Source organism: Mesoplodon mirus, assembly GCF_964341445.2.
Source record: "Mesoplodon mirus genome assembly, chromosome: 17".
In the NCBI taxonomy this organism is placed as follows: Eukaryota; Metazoa; Chordata; class Mammalia; order Artiodactyla; family Ziphiidae; genus Mesoplodon; species Mesoplodon mirus.
In genome coordinates, this window is record NC_138993.1 from 15,728,771 (window position 1) to 15,754,550 (window position 25,780).

The 25,780-nt window shown below is 47.3% G+C and overlaps 1 protein-coding gene across 1 annotated transcript in view; it reads left to right on the top strand.

Annotated features, from left to right (window-relative positions):
• The first annotated feature begins 2,206 nt into the window (after positions 1-2,206).
• The window catches only part of ATP7B (ATPase copper transporting beta), a 53,473-nt gene continuing 29,899 nt past the window's right edge, over positions 2,207-25,780 (top strand). The window contains 4 exon segments of the mRNA XM_082602058.1: positions 2,207-2,564; positions 15,842-17,030; positions 22,925-23,182; positions 24,943-25,106. Coding sequence (XP_082458184.1) covers positions 2,328-2,564; positions 15,842-17,030; positions 22,925-23,182; positions 24,943-25,106 — 1,848 coding nt within the window. The 5' untranslated portion in view covers positions 2,207-2,327.

The window sequence follows — 25,780 nt, forward strand, 5'->3', positions numbered from 1 at the left end:
ATGTAAGTCCTCTCCTTCAAAAGTGGTGGTTCTCCTCCATCCATAGGATAAAGTCTAAACTTCCTACCCTTTACAGCCTAACCTGGCCCAGCCTCCTTCTGGCTGTGTTCTGAGTCTAAGTGACCATTTAGGAGAAGTAAAATTATTTTACAGTAAAGTATTCAAATTTTCCATAGTTATTGTGCTAACAGGGCAGACTATTGAAAAGCACTTAGAACATATGAGGCCAACATACTTTCCTTATTAACTATTCATAGCTACAGCACAGAAGCAGATAACGATCCCGTATCACCAAGGAAAAATTGAACTAAGAGTAGTAAGTCATGTTTGAAAAGAAAACAGAAAGATAAATGACCTTTGGGGAGGATTTCCACCCAAAATGGTAAAAAAAAATTTTTTTAATCTGGTGCTCAAAGAGATGGAAACACACTTATGATGCCCAGTAAAGGAAATGTGAGGGGGTCAGCAGGCATACATAGCTTCTGACAGATCCTATCAGGAAACATGAAAGCCATAGGTAGGGAAGTAGGATTTGAGTGATCACGGGTACACCAGGCTCATCTACGCTGACTCCTGCATGGGTTTGGGGGCCAAGGTCCTTGGCATCAAGCGTGCCTTTCCTTTTTGGGTCACTGATTTGAATGGCATTTCTTGGAAGTGGAGGGGGATTCTTTTTTTGAGCACATGGAAGATAAGGCAACTCAGACACAGTTGGGAGCTGGCTGCCCTGAGCGTGTATCGGAAGTGGAAGCAAACAAGTACTTACATCTCCACGGACTAAATGAGAGGCGGAGGAATAAGGAACTGAGTCTTGGAGGACTGACCCGTGGGGAGTGGACCCGTGGGGAGCCCGCCTTCTCTCAGAGAGGACAGATCTCTTGGCCAGGAGTTCTTGGGGGGCAGCGATGGCAGTTTTTTTTTTTTTTTTTGCTGTACGCGGGCCTCTCACCGTTGTGGCCTCTCCCGTTGCGGAGCACAGGCTGCGGACGCGCCGGCTCAGCGGCCATGGCTCACGGGCCCAGCCGCTCCGCGGCATGTGGGATCTTCCCGGACCAGGGCACGAACCTGTGTCCCCTGCATCGGCAGGCGGACTCTCAAGCACTGCGCCACCACGGAAGCCCAACGATGGCAGTTTTAATGGGGGAGGAGGGGTGATTGTAGGCAACCCATAAAGAGGCGGAGGCCGCAGTGGCCTTGAGCAGAAGGGGGCGCGGTTCTAAACGCCCTCTTCCGGTGCACGCCCCCGCGACCCCCTCTTCCCCGACTCAGGGCACATTCAGCTGGGGGGAGTTAGCCAGGACACGGAGTAACTTTTCCCAACGGACTCAATTCCGTCCTCAGGGTGGACACCCTGCACGTCCTTGCCGCAGGAGGTGCTGCCAGGGCTGGCGGCTGGCAGAGCTGTTCCTCCCATGGGGGTTGAGGTCGCCTCCTTCCTGTGTCTGAGTGGGTGAGGGTGGGAAGGTAGGCGGGGCTGCTCGACAGAGCACGAGGCTCCCCGATTGCCCCACTGTCTACGCCACCCTCGCGTGTCTCCTTCCCTTCATCCTCCTGTGGAGCAGCGGGTAGCCTCAGAAGCCTGAACTGTGTCTTAGTTGCCGACGGTTCTGCCGCATATAAAACACGGATGAGTCTTGTTAGCCCGTGAGTTTCTGCAGTCAGCTCTTAGTGAAGTCAAGCTGTTGGTCCAAGGGAGGACAAAGCCGCAGGAGACATGGAACTCTCTTACCCCTTCTTGAAAAAGCAAGTCATGTTGCCTGGGAAATACTTTTCTCCCCTAGAGATCTGCACCCCGCCAGCGCTGGAGCTATGGAAGAGGCAGCTGAAGTTATTCCAAGAAAGCGCTCGAAGTTGGGTAGTAAGAGGAAGTGACATTTCTCCCCTGCCTCCAGGCTGGTCTCTTGGGGAGTGCACAGGGCCAAAAGGAAACCGCTCAGTGTGGGGACGTGATTGCGTGCTGGGCTCCTGTATGCACCGGCCGGCTGTCCTAGCAGCACTGGGTAGGCGTGGGGCCGTGTGCAAACATCCCCAGTGCTGGCTGCAGTGGATGAGTGAGAGGATGCCAATTGGTTTGATAGGGTTAGATAAACAAGAGCAAATATATATACAGGGTGTGCAGCCTGCTCAAGTTCCTGGAGGCTTGGCTGGCAGCCTCTCCCGGGCTGGCTCTGGGGCAGAGGGGAACCTGCGCGTCTGGGCCTCCGAGTTAGCCTCCCCTCTGCTAGTTAGGGGGACGCTTTTTGAGCGTTTTCTTCTAACGTGACCAAATAGCCTGGAGAAGGTGAACTGCTGTTGTGTGAGGTGAAGGTGTGACTGTGAACACGGCGATGGAGAGAACTGGGCGCCCGACGCCCGGGAGGCCTGAGCCGTCCTTCCTGGTGACTCTGGGTGACCCTCAGGTGACCCTGCTGTCTGTCCACAAGCGGTGGTCCTTCAGGAGGAACCCTAGGGCCACGGGCTCCTCCAGGCCAGTGATTTCGGAGGAGGAATGCTCTCCCCCATCAGAGAAGGGAGAATTTTCACAGAAAGTTGTGAATAAAACACAGGAGGTCAGTTCCAATCAGGTGAGTGCCGTTGGAGAAGGGCTGAAAAGCCAGGAGGGCTTTTTATAAAAGCTCCAGTTTATAGATGGAGATTTCCCACGTGTCTCACGTCAGAGGGGCCAGGAGCAAGCAGCTCTGGGGTAGGGAGTGAGCCAGGAGTCCAGGGGAATTTTCCAGAGATTAAGTCCATGGTGGATAAATCTTGGGTTTTGTTGCTTCTTATTTTCAGAATATTTTGTAAACCTCTGTGGTGCACAAGTTTCCCAAAACGCAGATCATACAAAAATGGATCTTTTCCCCGTTTTTATTTTTTAACATGTTTACCTTATTTTGTTAATCTTCACATTTCAGCTAAATAAACATTTTGAAAGTGTTGCTGCCCAATGAACCCGCTCTTCTTAAGCAAACGAAAGGTTTGTTAACCCAAACGTCAGGCCATGTTTAAAAGCAGGGCAGTGTGACTAACGCTTTGTAAAAATGGTGCTTCAGCAGCATTTCTGGGTGGGACTGGTGGTCTGTGTGGGGTCCTTTTCATTGACATGAGTAGATGGAAAAAAAATATACTACTTAAATATAAAGGGAAGTTTTCGTAAGTCCTTTTTGCTCCTTGAAGAGTTATTTTTGTTTCTTCTGGTGTTAACAGTTTAAAAAGTCTTTAAAAGTAAGGGAAATTTTGTGAGTAGAGATTTTTGAAATGTTCTATGCAAGAGATGTTTTTATGTTGAAGGAGATTTATGAGCATCCATTTATGCAGTGCACAGTCAACTTTTATGTTTCTAGTTGAATGTCTTAAGATAGCAAAATAATTTTTTTTTTGTAAAATGCTTGAGAACATTTCTTTCCTTTTATTTTTTTTTGAGAGCATTTCTTTAAAATGTTCAAACTACTACTTGACAAAATTCAGCCTATGTCTGAGGTATTTGAATGTGAAATATTCTAATGGTTTTTAATGGCCACTTCCAACCTCATGTGATGAGGAAGGCAACCTGAACCTGGCCGCGGAGCCCTTCAGAAAGGAGGGCTCTGGGCTGGAGGCCAGGGTAGAGGCCAGGCTGGAGGCTTGGAGTAGAGGCTGTGGCTGCAAGAGAGTCAGGTGCAGATCTGCGCCCTTGCTGGCCTGTGGGACCTGGCAGGTGAGCCTTGGACTCCTCCAGCTTCAGGTTCCTGGAATGAGAAGTCCTGCCTCTCTGGGACGTGAAAGCACCTTGTCGAGTACTGTGTAAACGCACAACGGTATCATCTCTGCCGAAGTGATCTTCAGCAGGACTCCCAGCTCGGAGATGTGTTTGGTGCTCTCTGAATGTCTGGTAGAACTCTGTCAGCCAGTTAATCCATCTGAGCACAGTTGCAACTATTTTTTTCTGAAGCTCTGATTGTAAAAGTAACACCTGCTCATTATACAAAACAAATTTAACATGAGGCAAGGGGAATATGGAAAAATATAAACAAAATGAAAACAGCCACATACTTCAGCCATTTTGCCACTACACATGTGAATATGTATACGTGAGTTTGTGTATGTGTACGTAGTACTATATACCTTCTTTTTTTTTTTTTTCCGGTATGCGGGCCTCTCACTGTTGTGGCCTCTCCCGCTGTGGAGCACAGGCCCCAGACGTGCAGGCTCAGCGGCCATGGCTCACGGGCCCAGCCGCTCCGCGGTATGTGGGATCTTCCCGGACCAGGGCACGAACCCGTGTCCCCTGCATCGGCAGGCGGACTCTCAACCACTGCGCCACCAGGGAAGCCCTACCTTCTATTTTTTACTTAATATTTTGTGGATATATATACATACATACACACACACATACACATGCACATGCATATACATTATATAATTTAATTACCCTCAAATGGGGGAAATTTGTAGTAGCTGCTTTAAGGTAAGAACCAAACTAAATGTCGGTTACAATTGAGTATTTGTTCACTGTTACGGTGTGTTGACTCAAAGTCTGCTATAAATCAAACTCTGGGTCTACTTGAGAGCTGTCTTATTTAGTACTTGGTACGTGGAAGGGACTTGTCACCTCAGTTAATCATTATCCTCCTTCAACAGACAGAAACCTGAGATCAAGAGGTTAGGTAATCTGGGGACTTCCCTGGTGGCACAGTGGTTAAGGATCCTCCTGCCAGTGCAGGGAACACGGGTTTGATCCCTGGTCGGGGAAGATCCTACAGGCCGCAGAGCAACTAAGCCCGCTCGCCACAACTACTGAGCCCGCGAGCCACAACTACTGAAGCCTGCGCGCCTAGGGCCCATGCTCCGCAACAAGAGAAGCCACCGCAAGAGAAGCCCGCGCACCGCAATGAAGAGTAGCCCCTGCCCACCGCCAACTAGAGAAAGCCCGTGTGCAGCAATGAAGACCCAAAGCAGCCATAAATAAATAAATAAATTTATTGGGGAAAAAAAAAGAGATTAGTTAATCTGCCTGAAGGATTTAATACTAGGTCTGTCTGAGGACAGGCCCCTTGCCTTTCTGTTGGGACAAGGAAGTATTTAACATGTTGGGTGAGGTAGGGTTTGAAAACATCTGAGTATTGCAGAGCTGCTAATCCATAGTGAATGAAAAGTTAGCTTTTAGCTTATGCATTGTTCACAAAAGATGCAGGTAGCTGCTCTGAAGAAAACATTTCAAAATTGTGTTTGTGGTTAGTGGATTTGTGTGCTTGTATTTACATTTCTCATACCACATAGAGTATGTCCTACGCGGTTTAGAATGAAGACGTGATGTTGGGCAAGTCAGTTTCTTCTGTGTTCTGGACAGAGCAGGAAGTGCCTTTCTGAAAGGCATAACTGGTCAAAGCATAGTCTGGAGAGGCCATCCCTCCCTCCCCCCTATGTTAGATTTGCCTCTTCGCTGGTGTGAGCAGGCTCCGTGGGTCAGGCCACGCCTGGTGGGTTTCCCAGGCAGTTACTCCACCACCACCCCTACCCCACCAGGAGCGCGCTCACCAAAGAGGAGTAGGCGGGGGCCTCAGCGCCCTGGCCTGGCTCTTCTGGCCCTGCGTCCACAGGCCTCCTCGGGGCTCTTGTTTCTTCTCAGGCCCGGGACAATGGCCTGGAAAGAAACAGGCTCCTACCTCTCAGAACCCCTTTGGGGAGTTGTGGGCAGCAGAGATTCCTGGCCCTCGATCCAGCTGGAGGGTGTAGGGAATATGCCCCTTTCTGCTCAGCACTGCCTGCCTGGGCCTCCTCACCCATGGCCTTCCTGACGGCTGTCGCCAAGCTAGGCCGCCGTGTTATGTGTCTTTCTCTTCCACGTCGGGCAGTGTATCAGTCTACGTTAAGTAAGCTGTTGAGTGAGTGAACAAATACATGAACTGGAAGTGATTTCTGTGGCAGGAGGGAGGACTGATGTTGGAAACACTGAACTGATTGATGACTGTGATGAGAGTGTTGGGTTGTGGGCTTAACCATTTTAGAAAGCAACCTACAGGAGTCTGTGCTGGGTGAGGGTGGTCAGGCTGGGTTTTATTTTTGCCTAGATGAAACCAAGACAGCCCAGCTGGCACAGGCATACCCCTGCTGAGTAAAGGAAAAAAGTAGCTGAAGGGGGTGATCTAGTCACTTAAAGATGTCACTAGCAAATTGTCACGGAATCATCATCAACCGTACTATAGTATTATTCACTTTTCTAGAGAACTTGTATTTCTTTATTTTCCCCTAAAATTAGTGTCTGCTGGATATAAACATCAATAACAATGTATAGAAGTGTGGATCTCTTCCTCTAGAAAAATAGGGAACAGTGTATACTCTTACACAGTTCTGCAACTTTTTCCCCCTTTAATCTACCAGGGATGTCTTTCCATGTCAATACATGTAAATTCACCTTTTTTAAAAAGCCACTACATAAAATTCTATTGGATGGATACTTTATGTAACCTGTTCTCTATAGAAGAATATTTAGGTGGTTTCCACGTTTTCACTAATGAGTGTACCAATGGACATTCTCATGTCACTGTATATCTATATGATGAAAAACCCAGAAGTGGAATTACTGGGACAAAGGCAATGGGCATTTAATATTTTGACAGATATTGCTTCATTGCTCTCAAAAAGGTTGTGTTCTACCAACATCATCTCATATAGTGAGTGACATCCATCATCTCATAGATTTTTTTTTTTAAAGGGAAAACAATGTGTTTTTTCCTTGTGATGGGAACTCAGGATTTACCCTCATAACAACTTTCATATATACCATACAGCAGTGTTAACTATAGCTGTCATGTTGTGCATTACATCCCTAGTATTTATTTGTCTTATAACTAGAAGTTTGTAGCTTTTGACCACCTTCATCCTATTCCCCCTCCCCCCCGCCACCTCAGGTAACCACAAATCTGATCTCTTTTTCTGAATTTTTTTTCTTTCTTTTTGTTTTAGGTTCCACATATAAGTGAGGTCATACAGTATTTGTCTTTCTCTGTCTGATTTAGCATAATGCCCTCAAGGTCCATCCATGTTGTCACAAATGGTGGGATTTCCTTTTTTATGGCTAAATAATATTCCATTGTGTATATATACCACATTTTCTATATCCATTCATCTATTGATGGACACTTAGGTTGTTTCCATGTCTTTGCTATTGTAAATAATGCTGCTGTGAACATGGGGGTGCATATATCTCTTCAACACAATGTTTTCATTTCCTTTGAATAAATACCCAGGAGTGGAATTGCTGGATTATATGGTAGTTCTATTTTCAATTTTTTGAGGAACCTCCATACTGTTTTCCATTGTAGCTGTAACAATTTACATTCCCACCAACGGTGCACAAGGGTTGCCTTTTTTCCACATCCTCACTAGCATTTGTTATCTCTTGCCTTTTTTTTTTAAACATCTTTATTGGAATATAATTGCTTTACAATGTTGTGTTGGTTTCTGCTGTACAACAAAGTGAAGCAGCTATACATATACATATATTCCCATATCCCCTACCTCTTGCGTCTCACTCCCACCCTCCCTATCCCACCCCTCTAGGTGGTCACAAAGCACCGAGCTGGTCTCCCTGTGCTATGTGGCTGCTTCCCACTAGCTATCTATTTTATATTTGGTAGTGTATATATGTCCATGACACTCTCACTTCGTCCCAGCTTACCCTTCCCCCTCCCCGTGTCCTCAGGTCCATTCTCTACGTCTGCGTCTTTATTCCTATCCTGCCCCTAGGTTCATCAGAACCATTTTTTTTTTTTTAGATTCCATATATATGTGTTAGCATACAGTATTTGTTTTTCTCTTTCTGACTTACTTCACTCTGTATGACAGGCTCTAGGTCCATACACCTCACTACAAGTAACTCAGTTTCTTTCTTTTTATGGCTAATATTCCATTGTATATATGTGCCACATCTTCTTTATCCATTCATCTGTCGATGGACACTTAGGTTGCTTCCATGTCCTGGCTATTGTAAATAGTGCTGCAATGAACATTGTGGTACATGACTCTTTTTGAATTATGGTTTTCTCAGGGTATATGCCCAGTAGTGGAATTGCTGGGTCATATGGTGGTATCTCTTGCCTTTTTGATGATAACCATTCTAACAGGTATGAAGTCATATCTCATTGTGGTTTTGATTTGCATTTCTCTGATGATTGGTGATGTTTATCACCTTTACATGCATCTATTGGCTATTTGTATGTCTTTGGAAAAATGTCTATTCAGTTCCTCTTCCAATTTTTAATTGGATTAATTTTTTTTGCTATTGAGTTGTATGAATTCTTTATTTAAATTATTTTATTTATCTATTTTTGGCTGTGTTTGGTCTTCATTGCCGCATGCGGGCTTTCTCTAGTTGCGGCCAGCGGGGGCTACTCTTCGTTGCAGTGCGCGGGCTTCTCATTGCGGTGGCTTCTCTTGTTGCGGAGCATGGGCCCTAGGTGTGTGGGCTTCAGTACTTGTGGCATGTGGGCTCAGTAGTTGTGGCTCACTGGCTCTAGAGCACAGGCTCAGTAGTTGTGGCACATGGGCTTAGTTGCTCCACAGCTTGTGGGATCTTCTCGGACCAGTGCTCAAACCCGTGTCCCCTGCACTGACAGGCAGACTCTTAACCACTGCATCACCAGGGAAGCCCAGTTGTATGAATTCTTTATGTATTTTGAACATTAACCCTTTATCAGAGATATGGTTTGCCAATATTTTATTCCATTCTGTAGGCCATCTTTTAATTTTGTGGATTGTTTCTTTTGCTGTGTAGAAGCTTTTTAGTTTGATGTAGTTCCACTTGTTTATTTTTTGTTTGGCTGCTTGCGCTTTCCATATCATATCCAAAAAATCATTGCTAAGAGCCACGTCAAGGAGCTTTTTTCCCTATGTTTTCTTCTCGTATTGCACGTAAGTCTCTAACCCGTTAGAGTTAATCTTTGTGAGTGGTGTAAGACAGGGTCCCAATTTCTTTCATTCTACATGTGAATACCCAGTTTCCCAGCACCACTTATTGAAAAGACTGCCTTTTCTCTGTTAAGTATTCTTGGCTCCCTTATCAAATATTAATTGACCATATATTATTATTATTATTTTTGAAAGGTTTATCAACCACTTACATTTCTTTTTCTGAGGATTATTTTATTTATTTATTTATTTTTTTTTCTTTTTTCTTTTTGCGGTATGCGGGCCTCTCACTGTTGTGGCCTCTCCCGTTGCGGAGCACAGGCTCCGGACGCGCAGGCCCAGCGGCCATGGCTCACGGGCCCAGCCGCTCCGCGGCATATGGGATCCTCCCAGACCGGGGCACGAACCCGTATCCCCTGCATCGGCAGGCGGACTCTCAACCACTGCGCCACCAGGGAGGCCCCTCTGAGGATTATTTTAAGTAGCAAGTTCCTATCGTGCATTTATAGATTAGCATAAATTATAAATATTAAGTTTATACCTAAGTCTTTCAAAGGAATATTTGTTTTCTGTACAGCTGGTCATACCTATAATTCTAGGTAGAAACCACCACCTTCATTAGCCATTATAGTATACATTTCTTGGTGATAAAATAATGGCATTATTTCATCAAATCTGATGACCATATGCAATTTATCAATAATAATAATTAACAAGGAGAATAATCCTAAGTTGGTTGACTTCCATCACATAATATAAATACCCGAATTAACTTAACATTGTTTGTGTGATATTTTTTTTCTAACCAGTCATAACATTGCGTATATCTAACGTAGGTCTTTTATATCATGATCTTACCATCATTCTGGGAAATGACTAGGGGATTATGACCTTATGGTTCTCACTCAGACTATTTCATTCAAATGTAAAAAAGTGTTCTAAGATAATGACAGTTGCTTGCTAGTGACAGGCCTGCTATTTAAAATTTCTTTGTTTGGGAGAGGCTTGAAATATAGAGTGTTATCAGAGAAGATTCTGAAGCAGAAAAAAATGCCATTAATTGTTAAATGTCTGATGGAATAATTGTTACAATAGGTGTAAGTTAAAAGCAACGGAATTCTCTGGAACAGCTGATAGTGAAGCTGTGTGGAGTGAGATTGTGAACGGGGTTTCTGAGGTTCTATTGGGAAGTGCTTCTTGGAGAGGTCTTAGAGTTTGTGAATTTCTAAATTTTATATATTTTTTGTACGCGGAAAACAAGCTATGTTGTCTGTATGTGTTGAGGTTTGTTAATTTTATTTGTTGTTAATTTTATTCTCTTTTTTTCTCCTAGGCAAATAATGATACAGTGCATTCAGTTTTTCAGTAAGGGTTTATATTTTTCCTCATCGTGGTCAAGAGAAAGAAACAGGCAGTAAATGGTCATTTGTGTGGAATTTCCCAGAAAGTGCACAGTGAACAGCAGGGCTGGGGGTGGCCCTGCGGCCAGAGGTCAGGCTGGAGCCCACACAGTCCAGGCACACTGTGCGCCCTCTTCGGTGTTTGAACTAATGCCTGAGTTTTGGCTTGTTTTTTCCGTAGACAAACTGTAAATAATTCTCACTGGAAGTTCTTTCTGGACGTTTGTGAGCCAGTGTTAAAGGACAGTTTGAAGGGGTTGAGGTGGGCGTGGGGGAACATGTACACAAGTTTTAATGATTAGTTCTTTTCAGTAAAACGGTGGAGAATAACAAGTTCCCTGCCTACTTCCCTGGACCGCTTTTGAAGATCGAATGAGGCCATGCTTGTCTTCATAGTCAGTCATTTTCAAACATTTATGACGTTAGCCTTTTAAGTCCTCTGAGCATTCAGACCTCCCTGCGGAACTGGGGTGGGCGTTATTGTTACCTCCTTTCACACCTAAGAAACCTGAGGCTTGGATTTGCTCAGACAAGGCTGGAACTCCTACCCAAGACTGTCAGACATCCCTTCAAGAAGTTCACCACAAATCGGAAGTGCCGATATTTAAACACACAGATGTGAAAATGTTCTTTAGAGGATAAAGCCATGTAGAAATATGTCATCTGTTCATCATTGCTGTCATCTTTATCACAGTGATAATGTTATCACTGCTTATGTCGGTGTGGTTTAACAAAACATTTTCTTCCTTGCCTTAGAGAAACTGAAAAACCACATTTGTTTTCTGGTATAAAAGTAGTACTTGGGCTTCCCTGGTGGCGCAGTGGTTGGGAGTCCGCCTGCCGATGCAGGGGCCGCAGGTTCGTGCCCCGGTCTGGGAAGATCCCACATGCCGTGGAGCGGCTGGGCCCGTGAGCCATGGCCGCTGAGCCTGTGTGTGCGGAGCCTGTGCTCTACAACGGGAGAGGCCACAGCAGTGAGAGGCCCGCGTACCACAAAAAAAAAAAAAAAAAAAAGTAGTACTTGTCTGTTTTTTCATTCAGGTTTTCCCAATTGGAAAGTATATACAGATAGTGAAAAATCAGAACGTCATAACTCACCCGTAGATAACCTCAATTTTATGTATTAATACCTAAGTATGTATTTGCTTAAATCTATGTACGTACAGGTTTAACATGGGTACATTGATTCTTCTTCAGTGGAGGTCTTTTGGGGTCTTAGAGACCAACATCCATTTGCCTGGTGTGGTTTGGGTGGGATCTTTTCTTGAGTCAGTCACTTCTGAACCTTCTTCCCCCCGAATCTCCGATGCCCAGAGAATTCTCAGATACGAATAGAGCAGAGGGACTTCCCTGGTGGCACAGTGGTTAAGAATCCACCTGCCATGGGTTCGATCCCTGGTCCGGGAAGATCCCACATGCCGCGGAGCAATTAAGCCCATGCGCCACAACTACTGAGCCTGCGCTCTAGAGCCCACGAGCCACAACTACTGAAGCCCGTGTGCCTAGAGCCCGTGATCTGCAACAAGAGAAGCCACCGCAATGAGAAGCCCGTGCGCCACAACGAAGAGTAGCCCCGGCTCGCCGCAACTAGAGAAAGCCCGGGCACAGCAATGAAGACCCAACGCAGCCAAAAATAAATTAAATTTAAAAAAAAGAAAAAAAGAGAATAGAACAGATACTAAGGGTTGCAGGCCAGGCCCAGACCCAGGCCGACCAGTGATCTTAGCCACACCCTCACCTCCATGCTGTGCTCACTCACCTGGATGTAGCCTGTTGTTACCTGATAGGTAGTGTTGGGGAGGAAGACATTTTCCTCTTACCTTTCTGGGTTCTTCTGGCTGGTCTAAGAATGATGTTGACAAGAGACAGATTAACAGGAGATTAACAGGAGAAAGTCAAACATAAGTTTAATAACATGAATACATGGGAGAGACCAAGAAAAATTAACTCACCAAGGTGACCGAAGCCCACACCTTAAATGCCATTCTCAGCCAAAGACAGAAGAGGATGTTGAGAGTGGGGAGAGTCAGTTAGGGGAAGTTACCAGGAAAAGCACAGTAAACAAGGGTGATTGTGGTACACATTTCAGTCATTTCCTTCTCCATTGATAAATCGAATTTCTAGAGATTTGGTCAGCCTCCTCTTCCAGGGACAGAGCGGGAGATACCCTTACAAATGGAGATTTCCCCTTCAAATATAAGTGTTTCTTACAAAAAGGCAATTCCTACTTGGTTTTCAGAGCCCTTTCAGTGTCTGCTGTTTACCAGAAAATAACTCGCTTAAGACAATATGCCAAAGAGATGTATTTTAGGGTGGTAAATTCTGCTCCCCTATAGTACTATGTGGCTGTTTTTCTGTTTTCTTCATTTTGCTTTTCAGCATTGTAGTCTCTTCCCATAATTAACATGGCTAAAAAGAAAAAGTAACCTTCAAATTTCTTTTAAAAAAATAGAAAGCCTGCTGGACTTTGGGCTGGATTTAGATCCCAGCTCCATTATTTAAATAACCTCGGATGAACCTCTGAGTCTGTTTCAGCAGTAAAATGGTGATAAGAATATCTACTTACAGAATTATCTTGAGCAGTAGGGATATAAAATGCCATCCTCATAAGCCACTAAGTTTGGTTTGTCTTGAGCAGCAGGTAACTGAAATACTAGATGGACTATATATTCTTTTTTCTTGTAAAAGATTTATTTATTATTTATTTATTTAATTTATTTTTGGCTGTTTTGGGTCTTGGTTGCAGCACGCAGGATCTTCGTTGAGGCGTGTAGGATCTTTCATTGTGGTGCATGGGCTTCTCTCTAGTTGCGGCATGCAGGTTTTCTCTTCTCTATTTGTGGCGCGCAGGCTCCAGGGTGCGTGGGCTCTGTAGTTTGCAGCTCACAGGCTCTAGTTGAGGCACACAAGCTCAGTAGTTGTGGTGCATGGGCTTAGTTGCCCCGTGGCATGTGGGATCTTAGTTCCCTGACCAGGGATCGAACCCTAGTCCCCTGCATTGTAAAACGAATTCTTTACCACTGGACCACCAGGGAAGTTCCTAGATACACTGTATATTCTGTGCCTTGCTTTTTTCACTGAACTATATATTAGATACCAGTCTATTTCACTGTTTATAGAGTTGCCTCATTCTTTTTAAGAGCTAGATAGTATTCCATTGTACATTTGTGCAGTAATTTATCAGCCTCTATTGATGGACATTTATGTTGTTTTCAATCTGTTGTAGCATCTAATATCTTTGTTGCATGCTTCCTTTTGCATGCAAACAAATATATTTATTGCCTAAATTCTTAGAGAGTCACTGGGTCAAAGAATATGTGAATTTGTTATTTTAATAGATATTGCCAAGTTGCCCTCCCAAGAGGTAACATTCCCACTAACCCTGGGGAATGAGTCAGTGGGTGCCAACTTGAATGGTGAAGACCATGTCAACCTCACATGTGAGGTTGGAATGTTATATTTCTCCTTTAATGTTGCTTTTCATATATTGAGAAGCCATTTGCATTTCCTTTTTGATGAACTGCCTTCTTTTTTCTGTTGGAATGTTGGCCTTTTTCTTTTTCGAAGGAGCTCTTTATATATTAAAGGAATTAGCTCTTAATTTGCTTAAGGCGAAAGCAAGTCTTTTTTTCTCTCGGTTTATCTTCTGCCTTGGTTTGAACAATTTGTTTTCCTCTTATTGTGGTTAGATATACCAAACTTTTATTTTATAGCTTCTGGATTTTCTTGCTTTTGTTTTGTCATATTTAGGCTTTCCCCACTCTGAGATTATAATAGATATTCTCCTATGTTTTCATCTAGTATTTTTATTATTTTGCTTTTTACATCTTCATCTTTGATCTGTCTGAAATGTCTTCTGATATATAGATTCCAAATTTATATTTTTCCAAATAGGTTTCCCAGGTGTCTACCCAGTCGTCCGTTAATACTGTTATGCCATGTCATCCTTATCATATACATTTCTATATTTACACCATAGATAATTTCAGTATGTTTTTTGAATCCAACAAATTTTTGAGTTACTAGCTCATAAATTACTTAATTATCCCTTTTTCTCTATTTTAAAATATTTTTTTAAATTCCTTATAATTATTAATCCCAAACTAGCTTGTGATTTCCTCTGTGGATATACAAATGAATATTTATAGTCTGTTTTAAAAGTTATTTAAGGGCTTCCTTGGTGGCGCAGTGTTTGAGAGTCCGCCTGCCGATGCAGGGAACACGGGTTCGTGCCCCGGTTGGGGAAGATCCCACATGCCGCGGAGTGGCTGGGTCCATGAGCCATGGCTGCTGAGCCTGCCCGTCCGGAGGCTGTGCTCTGCAACGGGAGAGGCCACAACAGTGAAGGCCCATGTACCGCAAAAAAAAAAAAAAAAAAAAAAAAAAGTTATTTAAACTTTCATCTTGTTAAGCTGCTCAAAATCTGAAGTTGGAAAGATAAGCATTTTATGCACAGGGACAGAGAAGATCAATCCATGTAATCGAGATTCAGCTGAAGATGAGTAGGCTTGTGTAGGTGTCGAGTGACATGCTTTTTTATCAGGTGCCATATATAAAGGCCTGTGCCCAAATGTCTGAAGCAGGTAATAGTACTGGTATAAAAACTATATCTAGTTAAGAGAGTGGTGAGGCTGGGACTCTGCAAAAGGGAAGTTTTGTTAATAGAATGGCTGAGGCCACATCAGCCATATCCTGATGAGAAGACATCAGGAAACTACACTTGAGCTGTGATACACTAAGAAAATGAATCCGTTTAATTTGATGAAGCACATGTCGTTTTTAGGTAATGTCTACAGTGGCCCTGAGCACCCGGCGGGGCAGGGACTCAGCGGAGGCAGCGCTAGAAATGCCTTGTTCAGCCCAACTTCCATTCTTCCAGCTTTCCCCCTCCCACTCCTCTTGGTCCCCTTGGCACTGCTGTGCTCACTTCCGTGGCTCAAGGGGCGTCCTTCGAGACCTTTTTCACAGGCACTGTGGTCTGGCCCCATGCGCTGGGAGGTCTGCATTTGGAACATGTGCCCTATGGTTAAGTCTAACCCCTGCCAAGAGAATGAGATGGACACCCCTAGAAAGAGATGCAGAATTAGGGTGTGGCCTATTCTGTGTATTTGCATTCCAGCAGGACGTCCAAAGTTTAAGCTGAAAGGACCAAGTCCAGTGGGGAGATTTCAGGTGTCAGCTGGAGTCGGGGAGGTCTCGTGGGACTTGTGCCCTTCTGCTGCGGGCTGCTGCGCTCTCTGCCTCTGTCATAGGCCTGCCATGCTTGTTCTGTGCGGGTCAGCCCCATCGTGCGCTCCTTTCCCACAGAAACCTTCATGCCTTCTACCAAGGTGGGCAGTTGACTTCTGGGTTCAGAATCACAGAAAGTCAGAGCTGGAAGGAACCCCTCTGAACCCTTTCATATGATAAGTAATGTCTTTATAGCTTTCTTCCCCTCTTTTGATGTTCTCATACTCTTGGGATGTTTGGACACCAGTGGTATTGTTTTCCATTTTCTCAGTGCCACACAAGCTGGGAGATTTTAGAAAACGTTTAGTTTTAAAGATAAAAAATGTTCTTTCTCTTCCTTTTAGATCCTGCCTAAGCTTTCCTGGCCTGCTCGAGCCTGGGAGCCAACGATGAAGCAGACTTTTGCCTTTGACAACAGTGGCTACGAGGACGGCCTGGATGGCGTGCGCCCCTCTCAGGCGGCCACTGGCACCATCAGCATCGTGGGCATGACCTGCCAGTCGTGTGTGAAGTCCATCGAGGGCAGGGTGTCCAGTTTGAAAGGCATCGTGAGCGTTAAGGTTTCCCTGGAGCAGGGCAGCGCCACGGTGAGGTACATGCCCTCGGTCCTGAGCCTGCCTCAGGTTTGCTGTCAGATCGAGGATATGGGCTTCCAGGCCACTGTGGCGGAGGGAAAGGCTGCCTCCCGGTCCTCCAGGTTCTCGCCCGCCCTGGAGGCTGTGGTCAAGCTTCGGGTGGAGGGCATGACCTGCCAGTCCTGCGTCAGCTCCATAGAAGGCAAGATCGGGAAGCTGCAGGGCGTTGTGAGGGTCCGCGTGTCGCTCAGCAACCAGGAGGCCGTCATCACGTACCAGCCTTACCTTATCCAACCCCAAGACCTCAGGGACCGCATGAACGACATGGGGTTTGAAGCCGTCATCAAGAACAAGGTGGCCCCCGTGAGCCTGGGACCTATTGACATCAGGCAGCTCCAGCGCATCCACCCAAAGGCCCCTCCAGCTTCCATTAACCAGAATGGCAATAACTCAGAGACCTCGGGGAGCCAGGGGGTGCCCCTGTATCTGAGAGTGGATGGAATGCACTGTAAGTCTTGTGTCCTGAACATTGAAGAAAACATTGGCCAGCAGCCAGGGGTTCAGAGGATCCAAGTGTCCCTGGAGAACAGGACTGTCCAAGTCCAGTACGACCCTTCCCGCATCTCCCCAGGGACCCTGCAGAGGGCCATTGAGGCTCTGCCACCTGGGAACTTTAAAGTCTCTCTACCCGATGGAGCAGAAGGGAGTGGGACAGACACCATGAGCCCCCAGGTGCCCGGCGTGCACTGTGCTGCAGTGCTGGCCATTGCTGGCATGACCTGCGAGTCCTGCGTCCAGTCCATCGAGGGCCTGCTTTCCCAGAAGGAGGGAGTGCAGCGTATCTCAGTGTCTCTGGCTAAAGGGACAGGAACGGTTCTCTACGATCCATCTCTAACTCACCCAGCAGAACTCCGAGCTGCGGTGGAGGACATGGGATTCGAGGCCTCTGTCCTGGCTGGTACGTGGTTGATGCTAAGTTCCTTGGATTTTTAGCTTCTTTTCTGAAGAGAACACTGATTCTGTGTTCTTTTTTTTTTTAATTATTATTTTTGGCTGTGTTGGGTCTTCGTTGCTGCTCACAGCCTTTCTCTAGTCGCGGCGAGCGGGGGCTACTCTTCGTTGCAGTGCGCAGGCTCTGGGAGCATGGGCTTCAGTAGTTGCACCACGCGGGCTCAGTAGTTGCAACACATGGGCCCTAGAGTGCGAGGGCTTCAGTAGTTGCAGCGTGTGGGCTCAGTAGTTGTGGCGAGCGGGCTTCACTAGTTGTGGTGCATGGGCTCTAGAGTGCAGGCTCAGTAGTTGTGACACACGGGCTTAGTTGCTCCATGGCATGTGGGATCTTCCCGGACCAGAGCTAGAACCCGTGTCCCCTGCATTGGCAGACAGATTCTTAACCACTGCGCCACCAGGGAAGCCCCTGTGTTCCTTTTAAAAAGAGTACTTTGGGAACACCTGGCCCTTCTCTCTCCAAAGGAAACATCCTCATTTGCTCAGATTTCTCTGCTAAACAAAACAGAATAATAAAGACAACAGGACCCTGGTCTCACCACCTGGAACCCATTCTGTTGAAAGTGAGAAAGAAGGGAAGGATGTGATGATGATGGTTTCCCTTCCCACCCACCCCCGACCATGGCTGTGAGAAGAGGGGGGGTGTGACAGCCTTCCCAAAACGAGGTGCCCACATACCTTGATGCCACGTCACTAGACAGTTTCCAGGGTGGTGGCTGTCCCCAGGCCCCCTCCCATTGACCCGCCAGCCACTCATTGCCTGTTTTCCCCTCCATTTCCTTCACTCGGGAGCCTGGCAAGTTGTCTCAGCGTCTTTCGTGTTTCTGCCTCTCACCAGGCCTGTGTGAGCTGTGGGCTGCTGAGCAGCGAGGTACCTTCCCCCACCCCTAGAGCTTATGTGGTAGCAGAGAGGGGGAAACCACACGGGGCGGCAGGTGTGAGCCCTGTCGGGGGGAAGGGGAGCTTCTAGGGAGGGCTCCCTCTGGGGGCGGGTGGGAGTGAGCCAGTGAGCCACGGGAGGTGGCAGAAACACGGCCAGCCGCCCTGTCCTGCCCCCATGGCTGACTCCCACTCACTCCCCCTGCCCCTGAGGAGCCCTTCCTAGGCCCCTGCACCACCCACCCCCAAGAGGAGCGGGTGAGTCAGGTGGAGTGACTGGGCCCCATTCTGGGCTTTGTCTTTGTACCAAGTTTCAGGAAGGAGATTTGTTTTGTTTTGTTTTTTTAAACAAAGATCAATAAGGAAAACTGGAACAGTAAATCCTGTACTCAGAAGGTAAGACATGTCGTACGTAGTCGCCATCTGCTATATTTGTATGAGGTTTAAAGTCTTAAAGCAGTGGAATCAAGTTATCAGCAGTAAAAAGAGATTTGCCTTGAACTACATAATGCAGAATAATTGAACTTGACTACGTAAACCTGGAGAGAAAACAGGGATTTTTATTGGCCAGAATTATGAGAATTATGTTTAGCCCAAGAGGTATTTAGGGAACCAGATTTAGCAAATAAAAATACAGGACACCTAGTTAAGTTTGAATTTCAACTAAACAATGAGTAATGTTTTAGTCTTAGTATGTCCTGTGCAATATTTGAGACATACTAAAAAATTACTGTTTATCTGAAATTCAATTTTACCTGGATGTCCTGTATTTTACCTGGCAGTCTTAATTTAGGATAAACCATAAGTGTGCTGGTGACTGTCTTTTATAGCCACTTAAATGCGAAAAAGGCATTATTTGTATTTGGTCGGCCATTCTGGATTGACCAGGGGCTCCTTGAGGACAGTCTTCAAACCATGTGATTTGCTTCTCCTTTGACTCCGCAGCACCCAGCACACAGTAGGTGTTTGCGAAGGAAACGAAGGAGAAAGGAAATAATGGGCTGGGACAGGCAGGGTCTCAGGTCAGCCGATGGAGGGAACTCTTTTTTTTTTTTTTTTTTTTTTTTTGCGGTCTGTGGGCCTCTCACTGTTGTGGCCTCTCCCGTTGCGGAGCACAGGCTCCGGACGTGCAGGCTCAACGGCCATGGCTCACAGGTCCAGCCTCTCTGCGGCATGTGGGATCTTCCCGGACCGGGGCACGAACCCGTGTCTCCTGCATCGGCAGGTGGACTCTCAACCACTGCGCCACCAGGGAAGCCCGAGGGAATTCTTTAGAGAGATTACAGAGCTGAAAAACCAAACAGGAACTGGGAGGGAAAACAGGAAAACAGCCACCACCCACAGACAGGAGGGTCTGAGGGAAGGCAGGTGTTTAGTTTACAGGAGCCCAGGGGTTGAGCTTGCCTGGTGGGAACTGGCCAAGGGTAAGGCTATGGCAGGAGCTGGGGCCCCGGTGGAGAGATGGCAAACACTTGGGTCCTCCTCCTTTCTGTCCTGTTGTTTCCTGCTTGTTACCTCCATGTGCCAAATTTAATTAGAAACCAGTTGACAAGGGAGCCTGGGAAAAGTGGTTTGCAGGGGTCAGCCCCTTGGTAGTGGAGCAGGGGGAAGGAGGGAGGGAAAGGGTCTGAGAGCATACGGGCAAGAGACAGGCATTGAATTTCAGTCCCTTACTGGACAGCTAAAATACATTTAGACCTGGTTGTAGAAGGCAGCTGTTATTTGTTCACTTGTTTGCATGGTAAATAGTTTTTGAATGGCTGAATGGATGGATGGATGGATGGATGGGATACATGAATACAAAGTGAGGAAAGTTCACCTGTTACGTATAGCATGTTCCTCTCACCCTCATAAGTGAGTGATGTCACTTTCAGGGCACGGTGCCCTCACCCCTGCACGTGCTGGGGGTCTTCTGGGGCCCGGGCCCTGTGCCAGCTGCCGTGAAGTGCTCAGCGGCAGTCCAGCACCCGCCCACAGCGGTTCACACTCTCCCAGGGAAGCAGGTCACAGAGGCCCCTCGTATCATCCAAGGCAGGTTAGAATAAATGTTGTAACAAGGAAGGTGTAGGTGAGATGCTCTTGGGATTCAGAAGAGAAGGAGAGAATCCAACACCCGCTTGTGGGGCTCCCAAGGACATGATGTAGGGGTGACCATGGAGTTGGGCGTGGATAGGATTTCAGAATGGATAGGATCTGAACAGGCAGGAAAGGGCAGGACTGCACGCCAGGCAGAGGAGACAGGCCAGCACCCTGGTGCAGGCTACCGTCCTCTGCTCCTGGATCCTGGAAGGGGCTCCAAACTGGTCTCCCTGATTCCTGCCTTCCAGCCCGGTCCCCGCCCAGCTTTCACAGCGATCCTGTCGCGCTGTTGACCCTCCTGGACCATCCCGTCTTGTATTGTGAGTGGAAGAGTCCTCATGGTGGTCCTGAAGCCCCTCCCTCACCCACCACCTTTCTAACCCTGTCTCAGTTCCTCTTACCAGGCTTGTTCTCACCTCAGGGTTTGTACTCGCTGTCCCCTCTGTCTGGAATTCTCTCCCTGTAAATCCACACAGTGTTCTTCATTTCATAGCTGCTCATCTGGACTTTTCCCAGAGCCTATATCATTTTTATTTAGAAATATGTAGGTTTGTATCATACATAGTTTTGTTATCTCTTTTTCACCCTGTGACTTATCATAAACGTAACTTATGGGTCCATCCGTGTGTCTGCAGTACCATGTTCTGTGACCGCATGGCATCCCAGCATATGGGTGTCCCATAACTTCGTTTCCTCTTTATTTTTCCCATCTATTTTGTGTGGATGTCATTGTAAATAATACTGATAGGATTGTTGTGACTGTAAATAAAATCGTCCGTGAAGACAGTCTTCAGACTACGTGATTTGTTTCTCCTTTGTGCACGTACTTAATTATTTCCTTGTGATAAATATCTGAAGGCATAATTGCTGGGTCACAGGGTCTCAGCATTATTTCATCCCATCACAAATATGCCCCTACTAAGTGCCAAGCAATTAGAGGTACCGTTTTTGATAATACTGTCAAATAGATTTCCAGAAAGTCAAATCAATTTATATGCCCACCCGTAGTGTTGGCATAGGTTGATAAAGGACCCGGTAGCATAGGCTTATTTGGGTTTTTGTTAATTTATTTAAACTTTTTTTTAAGCCATCTCCAGAAGCCCAGAATTTAGTTGAGTTAGACCTCAGTGTTGGAGGTCTAACGAATACTACTGAAGTTGTTGACAACAATATTTGGGTAGAACGGCAAGTGAATCCAGGAGGTGGTGATGGACTGGAAAAAGAGGGAGGGGCTGGACAGGCACAGGAGGGTTTGGTGCGGGTGGGAGCTAGAATGTTAAGAGCTGACATCCAAGGGGTGGAGTCATTTTGAAGAAGGACAAAGCCCGGGAGAGCAGAGGTGAGGTGATGGTCTCTGCATCCAGAAGGCGGAGGGCTGTAAGGCCGGAGCACTGGAGGAGGGTCTTCGGCGAAGGTGCTGAAAGTATCCATCAACTGCACTCTTAAAGTGAGTGGAAGTAGTCTTAGCACTTTCCAGAAAATGAGCTTCTGTGTTTTGCAGCTGTGGACTTGGAAGTAAGGAGAGTTCATCATCCAATGACGTCATTTTTTCCTACATACTCTTCAAGGCATTTTGTGTCATCACAAAACTGTGACTTTTTGGAGTGATGAAATTTTCTGTATCTTGATCTGGTCGATGATTAGTTACATTGGTCTATATATGCGTGGTGGGTGGAGTAATGGCCCCCAAAGATGTCCACTCCCTGACCCCTGGAACTCGGTGGGGAAAGGAGAACTTTCATTATTGGAGCTGGACTATTGGAAGTCCAGATGGAAAGAAATCACCCTTGGCTATCACCTCAGACCTACACAGAAGTTAATTTGAAGTATATCAGTGGCCTGACTGTGGAGGTTCATTAAAAATAACAGAGGTGCTAGAAGAAACTGTCACGAATATTTTCAGTGTTGCGGTAGACACACCTATTAATAGAGCACAAAAAGCACTCACCATTGAAGTTGGTTTAGTTGACTCTAAGTTGGGCTTCATTAACATCAAGGGCTTCTTTTATCAAAAGAAATACCGTTAGGGCTTCCCTGGTGGCGCAGTGGTTGAGAGTCCGCCTGCCGATGCAGGGGACACGGGTTCGTGCCCCGGTCCGGGAAGATCCCACATGCCGCTGAGCGGCTGGGCCCCCGTGAGCCATGGCTGCTGAGCCTGCGCGTCCGGAGCCTGTGCTCCGCAACGGGAGAGGCCACAACAGTGAGAGGCCCGCGTACCGGAAAAAAAAAAAAAAAAAAAAAAAAAAAAAAAAGAAATACCGTTAGATGAGGGTGAGAAAGCAAACCACACACTGGGAGCCAGTGTTTGCCGTGGGTACAGCTGCCCAAAATGTATGTAGGACCTAGACAAAGAACGAGAAAAGGGCCAGCGACTCGATAGAGGTGTTTTGGGGCATTTTGATTCTCATGGGGAGGGAGAGGACCTCTGTTAACCAGGATGTGGCCAGGTGTAGAAGCTCGATTCCCTGCTTCATACGTGAGGGGTTTGGGGCAAAGCGTTTAATTTCTTGTAGCTCTTTTCCTCACCTGTAAAATGGGGATGGTAGTGGTACTTGCCACAGGGCTATGTTAACAGTTAAAGGAGGCCAGACATGTGCTCAGCAGGGTGCCTCGCGCGCTCTTATCACTGCTGGTACCGTCACTGTCTCAGTAGAGCATTCGTCTACCCAGAACATTCCGTCCTTGCAGTATCGGCCTGTTTTCCTACGTATGGAATCGAGTGCCTCCGTCTGGTTGTGCGGAGGGAGAGACAGTGATGGAAACATCAACCCCCCCTTTATCTTCTCCAGGAACTTTCCTCTGAACATTGTCAAGCTTGAGCCTCCTGTTCCGGAAAAAAAATTATCCATTCTTCTAATTTGAATGATTTGTGACATTCTGTCCTAGAAAACTGTTCCAGCAACCACGCTGGGAACCACAGTGCTGGGAGCACCACGGGGCACACGGCGGCTGGTGCACCTGTGTCCGTGCAGGACAAGACTCCCCAGCCTGGGGGCCTTCCTACAAATCACAACCCCGGCCTCGTGTCCAAGTCCCCTCAGGCCTCCGAAACCGTGGCCCCGCAGAAGTGCTTTCTACAGGTCAGAGGCATGACCTGCGCGTCCTGTGTGTCCAACATAGAGAGGAACCTGCAGAAAGAAGCTGGTAAGAGGTCTCCACCGCGCCGAGCTGGGATGCTGCTGTGGATGGTAGCGTGTAGACTGCTGGAGGCCACAGTCAGCAACGTGGGGTGGTGTGCCCTTGGCACAAGATGCCCTTGGGCATCTCCACTGACTGCATTTATCAGGAGCCCTGATAATCGGGCGGCAGTTCATTGTATGATAGGACAGATGTTTGTCTAATGTCCTGGGACAATCGGCATTCTGCTCTTTAAGAAGTACTTAGTTTGAGATAAAATGGATCGCTGAGTAAGTTAGCCATGGGGAATCCAGTTTAAAGGTCAAGGTACTGTCATGGGTGGCCTCCCCAACTAGCTTGTCCTGGTAGTAGTGTGTGGTTTTCCCTTCCAAAGCCTCTTATGGTCAAACACATAAATAGCCTGCATTCTGCCCTGTTGTCGTCGTAAATCATAGCGTGTTGCGGAAATGCCAAAGTTTTGTCCTCTAAACGACATTTCCAGTCTGGTTTCTTAAAGCTGAGAGTGCAGCGAAAATCCTGTCCCAATTTTTTGTTTGGAAAATATCTTAACCGTGACTCTGCCGGCCTCCGGGGTCACCTTCTCTCTTCCTGTGGCTCTGTACGTGGGTCCTTCTGCTCAGGCTCAAGGATGACATGTTTCCTGCCTCCTGCTCATCAAGCCTACAGCTTCCTGGAGCTCTAGAAGGTGGCTCTCAAACCAACGTGTTCTAGGAGCTCCTCTGTCGCCCGTGGGCTGGCGGCTCAGAAGCTAACCTGTGTCTCACAGGGCCCATGATTCTCTTCCCGACTTGAATCCCTCATATTTATCCCTTATGACATTCTTTCTAGAGCACATCATTCCTTTCATTTATATGAATGAGCCTTTCTTTCCCCCTTAAACTAAATAACAGTGGTAGCAAGGTAGTCCGTGGGATTTCTTTTTCATTCCTGAAAGTTATTAAAAACTGAAAAAGAGTAAGGAAAGCCACTTTTTTTTTTTTTCTTTTTGAGGTACGTGGGCCTCTCACTGTTGTGGCCCCTCCCGTTGCGGAGCACAGGCTCCGGACGCACAGGCTCAGCGACCATGGCTCACGGGCCCAGCCGCTCTGTGGCATGTGGGATCTTCCCGGACCGGGGCACGAACCCGCGTCCCCTGCATCGGCAGGCGGACTCTCAACCACTGAGCCACCAGGGAAGCCCTGGAAAACCACTTTTGAAAATGATTTTTTTCTCCTGTGTCTGGAAGTGGAGAAAACAGTACACCCGTTATGTGATAGCAGTTGCCTGCTGCAGATGCTGTCCCTTGCTTTGAGGTGTGTGCCCACACCTGTGTCCCCCAGAGCCTGCCTCAGAGCAGCGCCCTCCGGGCCAGCAGCATGGGCCGTGCCTGCCCCAGACCCACTGAACCAGCGTCTTTGCTTTAACCAGGGCTTCAGGTGAGTCATATGCCCAATAAAGTGTGAGGAGCATCCTTCTAGAACAGTGGCTCTCACGCTTGGCTGTACATTAGAGTCACCTGGGGAGCTTTAAAAAGGGAAAAAAGATGCCTGGTATCCACCCTGAGAGATTCTGATTTAATTGGTCTGGGTTAAGAGTTAGTCACTGGTCAGGTGATTGTTAAAAGCCCTCCCCCCCCGCCCCCCCAGGTGATCCTAATGCACAGCCAAGTGTGAGAACCACTGTTCTAGAACCTTCTGGGGCAGAGTTTTTTCTTTGTTAGCTTATGTTGAACACATCATCCCAGAGGCCTTGCCTGGAGTGTTCCAGCTGTGCCCTGCTGGTTTCAGGCATTCTGTCTGTGCTGGTTGCGTTGATGGCTGGAAAGGCAGAGGTGAAGTATAATCCGGAAGTTATCCAGCCCCTGGAGATAGCGCAGCTCATCCAGAACCTGGGCTTCGAGGCAGAGGTGATGGAGGACTACGCGGGCTCAGACGGCGACCTCGAGCTGATTGTAAGCGCGGCGGCTGGGCTGGAGCGGGGGCCAGGGGGTGCAGGCCTGAGACAGCCCGTGGAGGCCTTCTGACGGCAGCCGGGGCTGTGGTCAGGACGTTCCCCCCTTCTTGAATGTATCCTGTTCGTTGCTATTGGGTTTTCCTTTGAAGCCAGTGACAAGGACCTGCTCATTTGGTGAAGGAATGTCCACTATGTCAGAAAGTCGCAGGTGCGCGTCCCGCCAGGTCCCGCCAGGCGCATCAGGGTATTGGGAGGAGGAGGCAATGGCGTTGGAGGAAGAGGAATTGGAGACGGCGGCTGTCCTGAGCCTGTGGCTTGAGGGAGTCAAACAGGAACACGTCCCGTGAGGCCGAAAGGAAGCTGGAATGCCAGAGGCCCCGGGACGGGATGGGAGTGAGCGAGGCAGCCGGGGGCACCTTGTAGGCACAGGCGTGTCTACAAGGTACTTGGTGACCAGAGTGTCCCCAGGCGCTCAGTCCGGGGTGAACGCCGGGGGTGGTGCTGTTTCCAGGGCTGCTGGGGAGCAGGGGGGACGAGGCGCTGGTATTGTTTCCTGTCTGCCCACTTGCCAGCGGCGCTAGTCAACAAATCATCAAGGACAGAAGATAGCTCTAGTATTTCGAATATGCTGTGTTCACAAGCACTTCTGTGCAAAGCTCTTTTTGTGCAAAT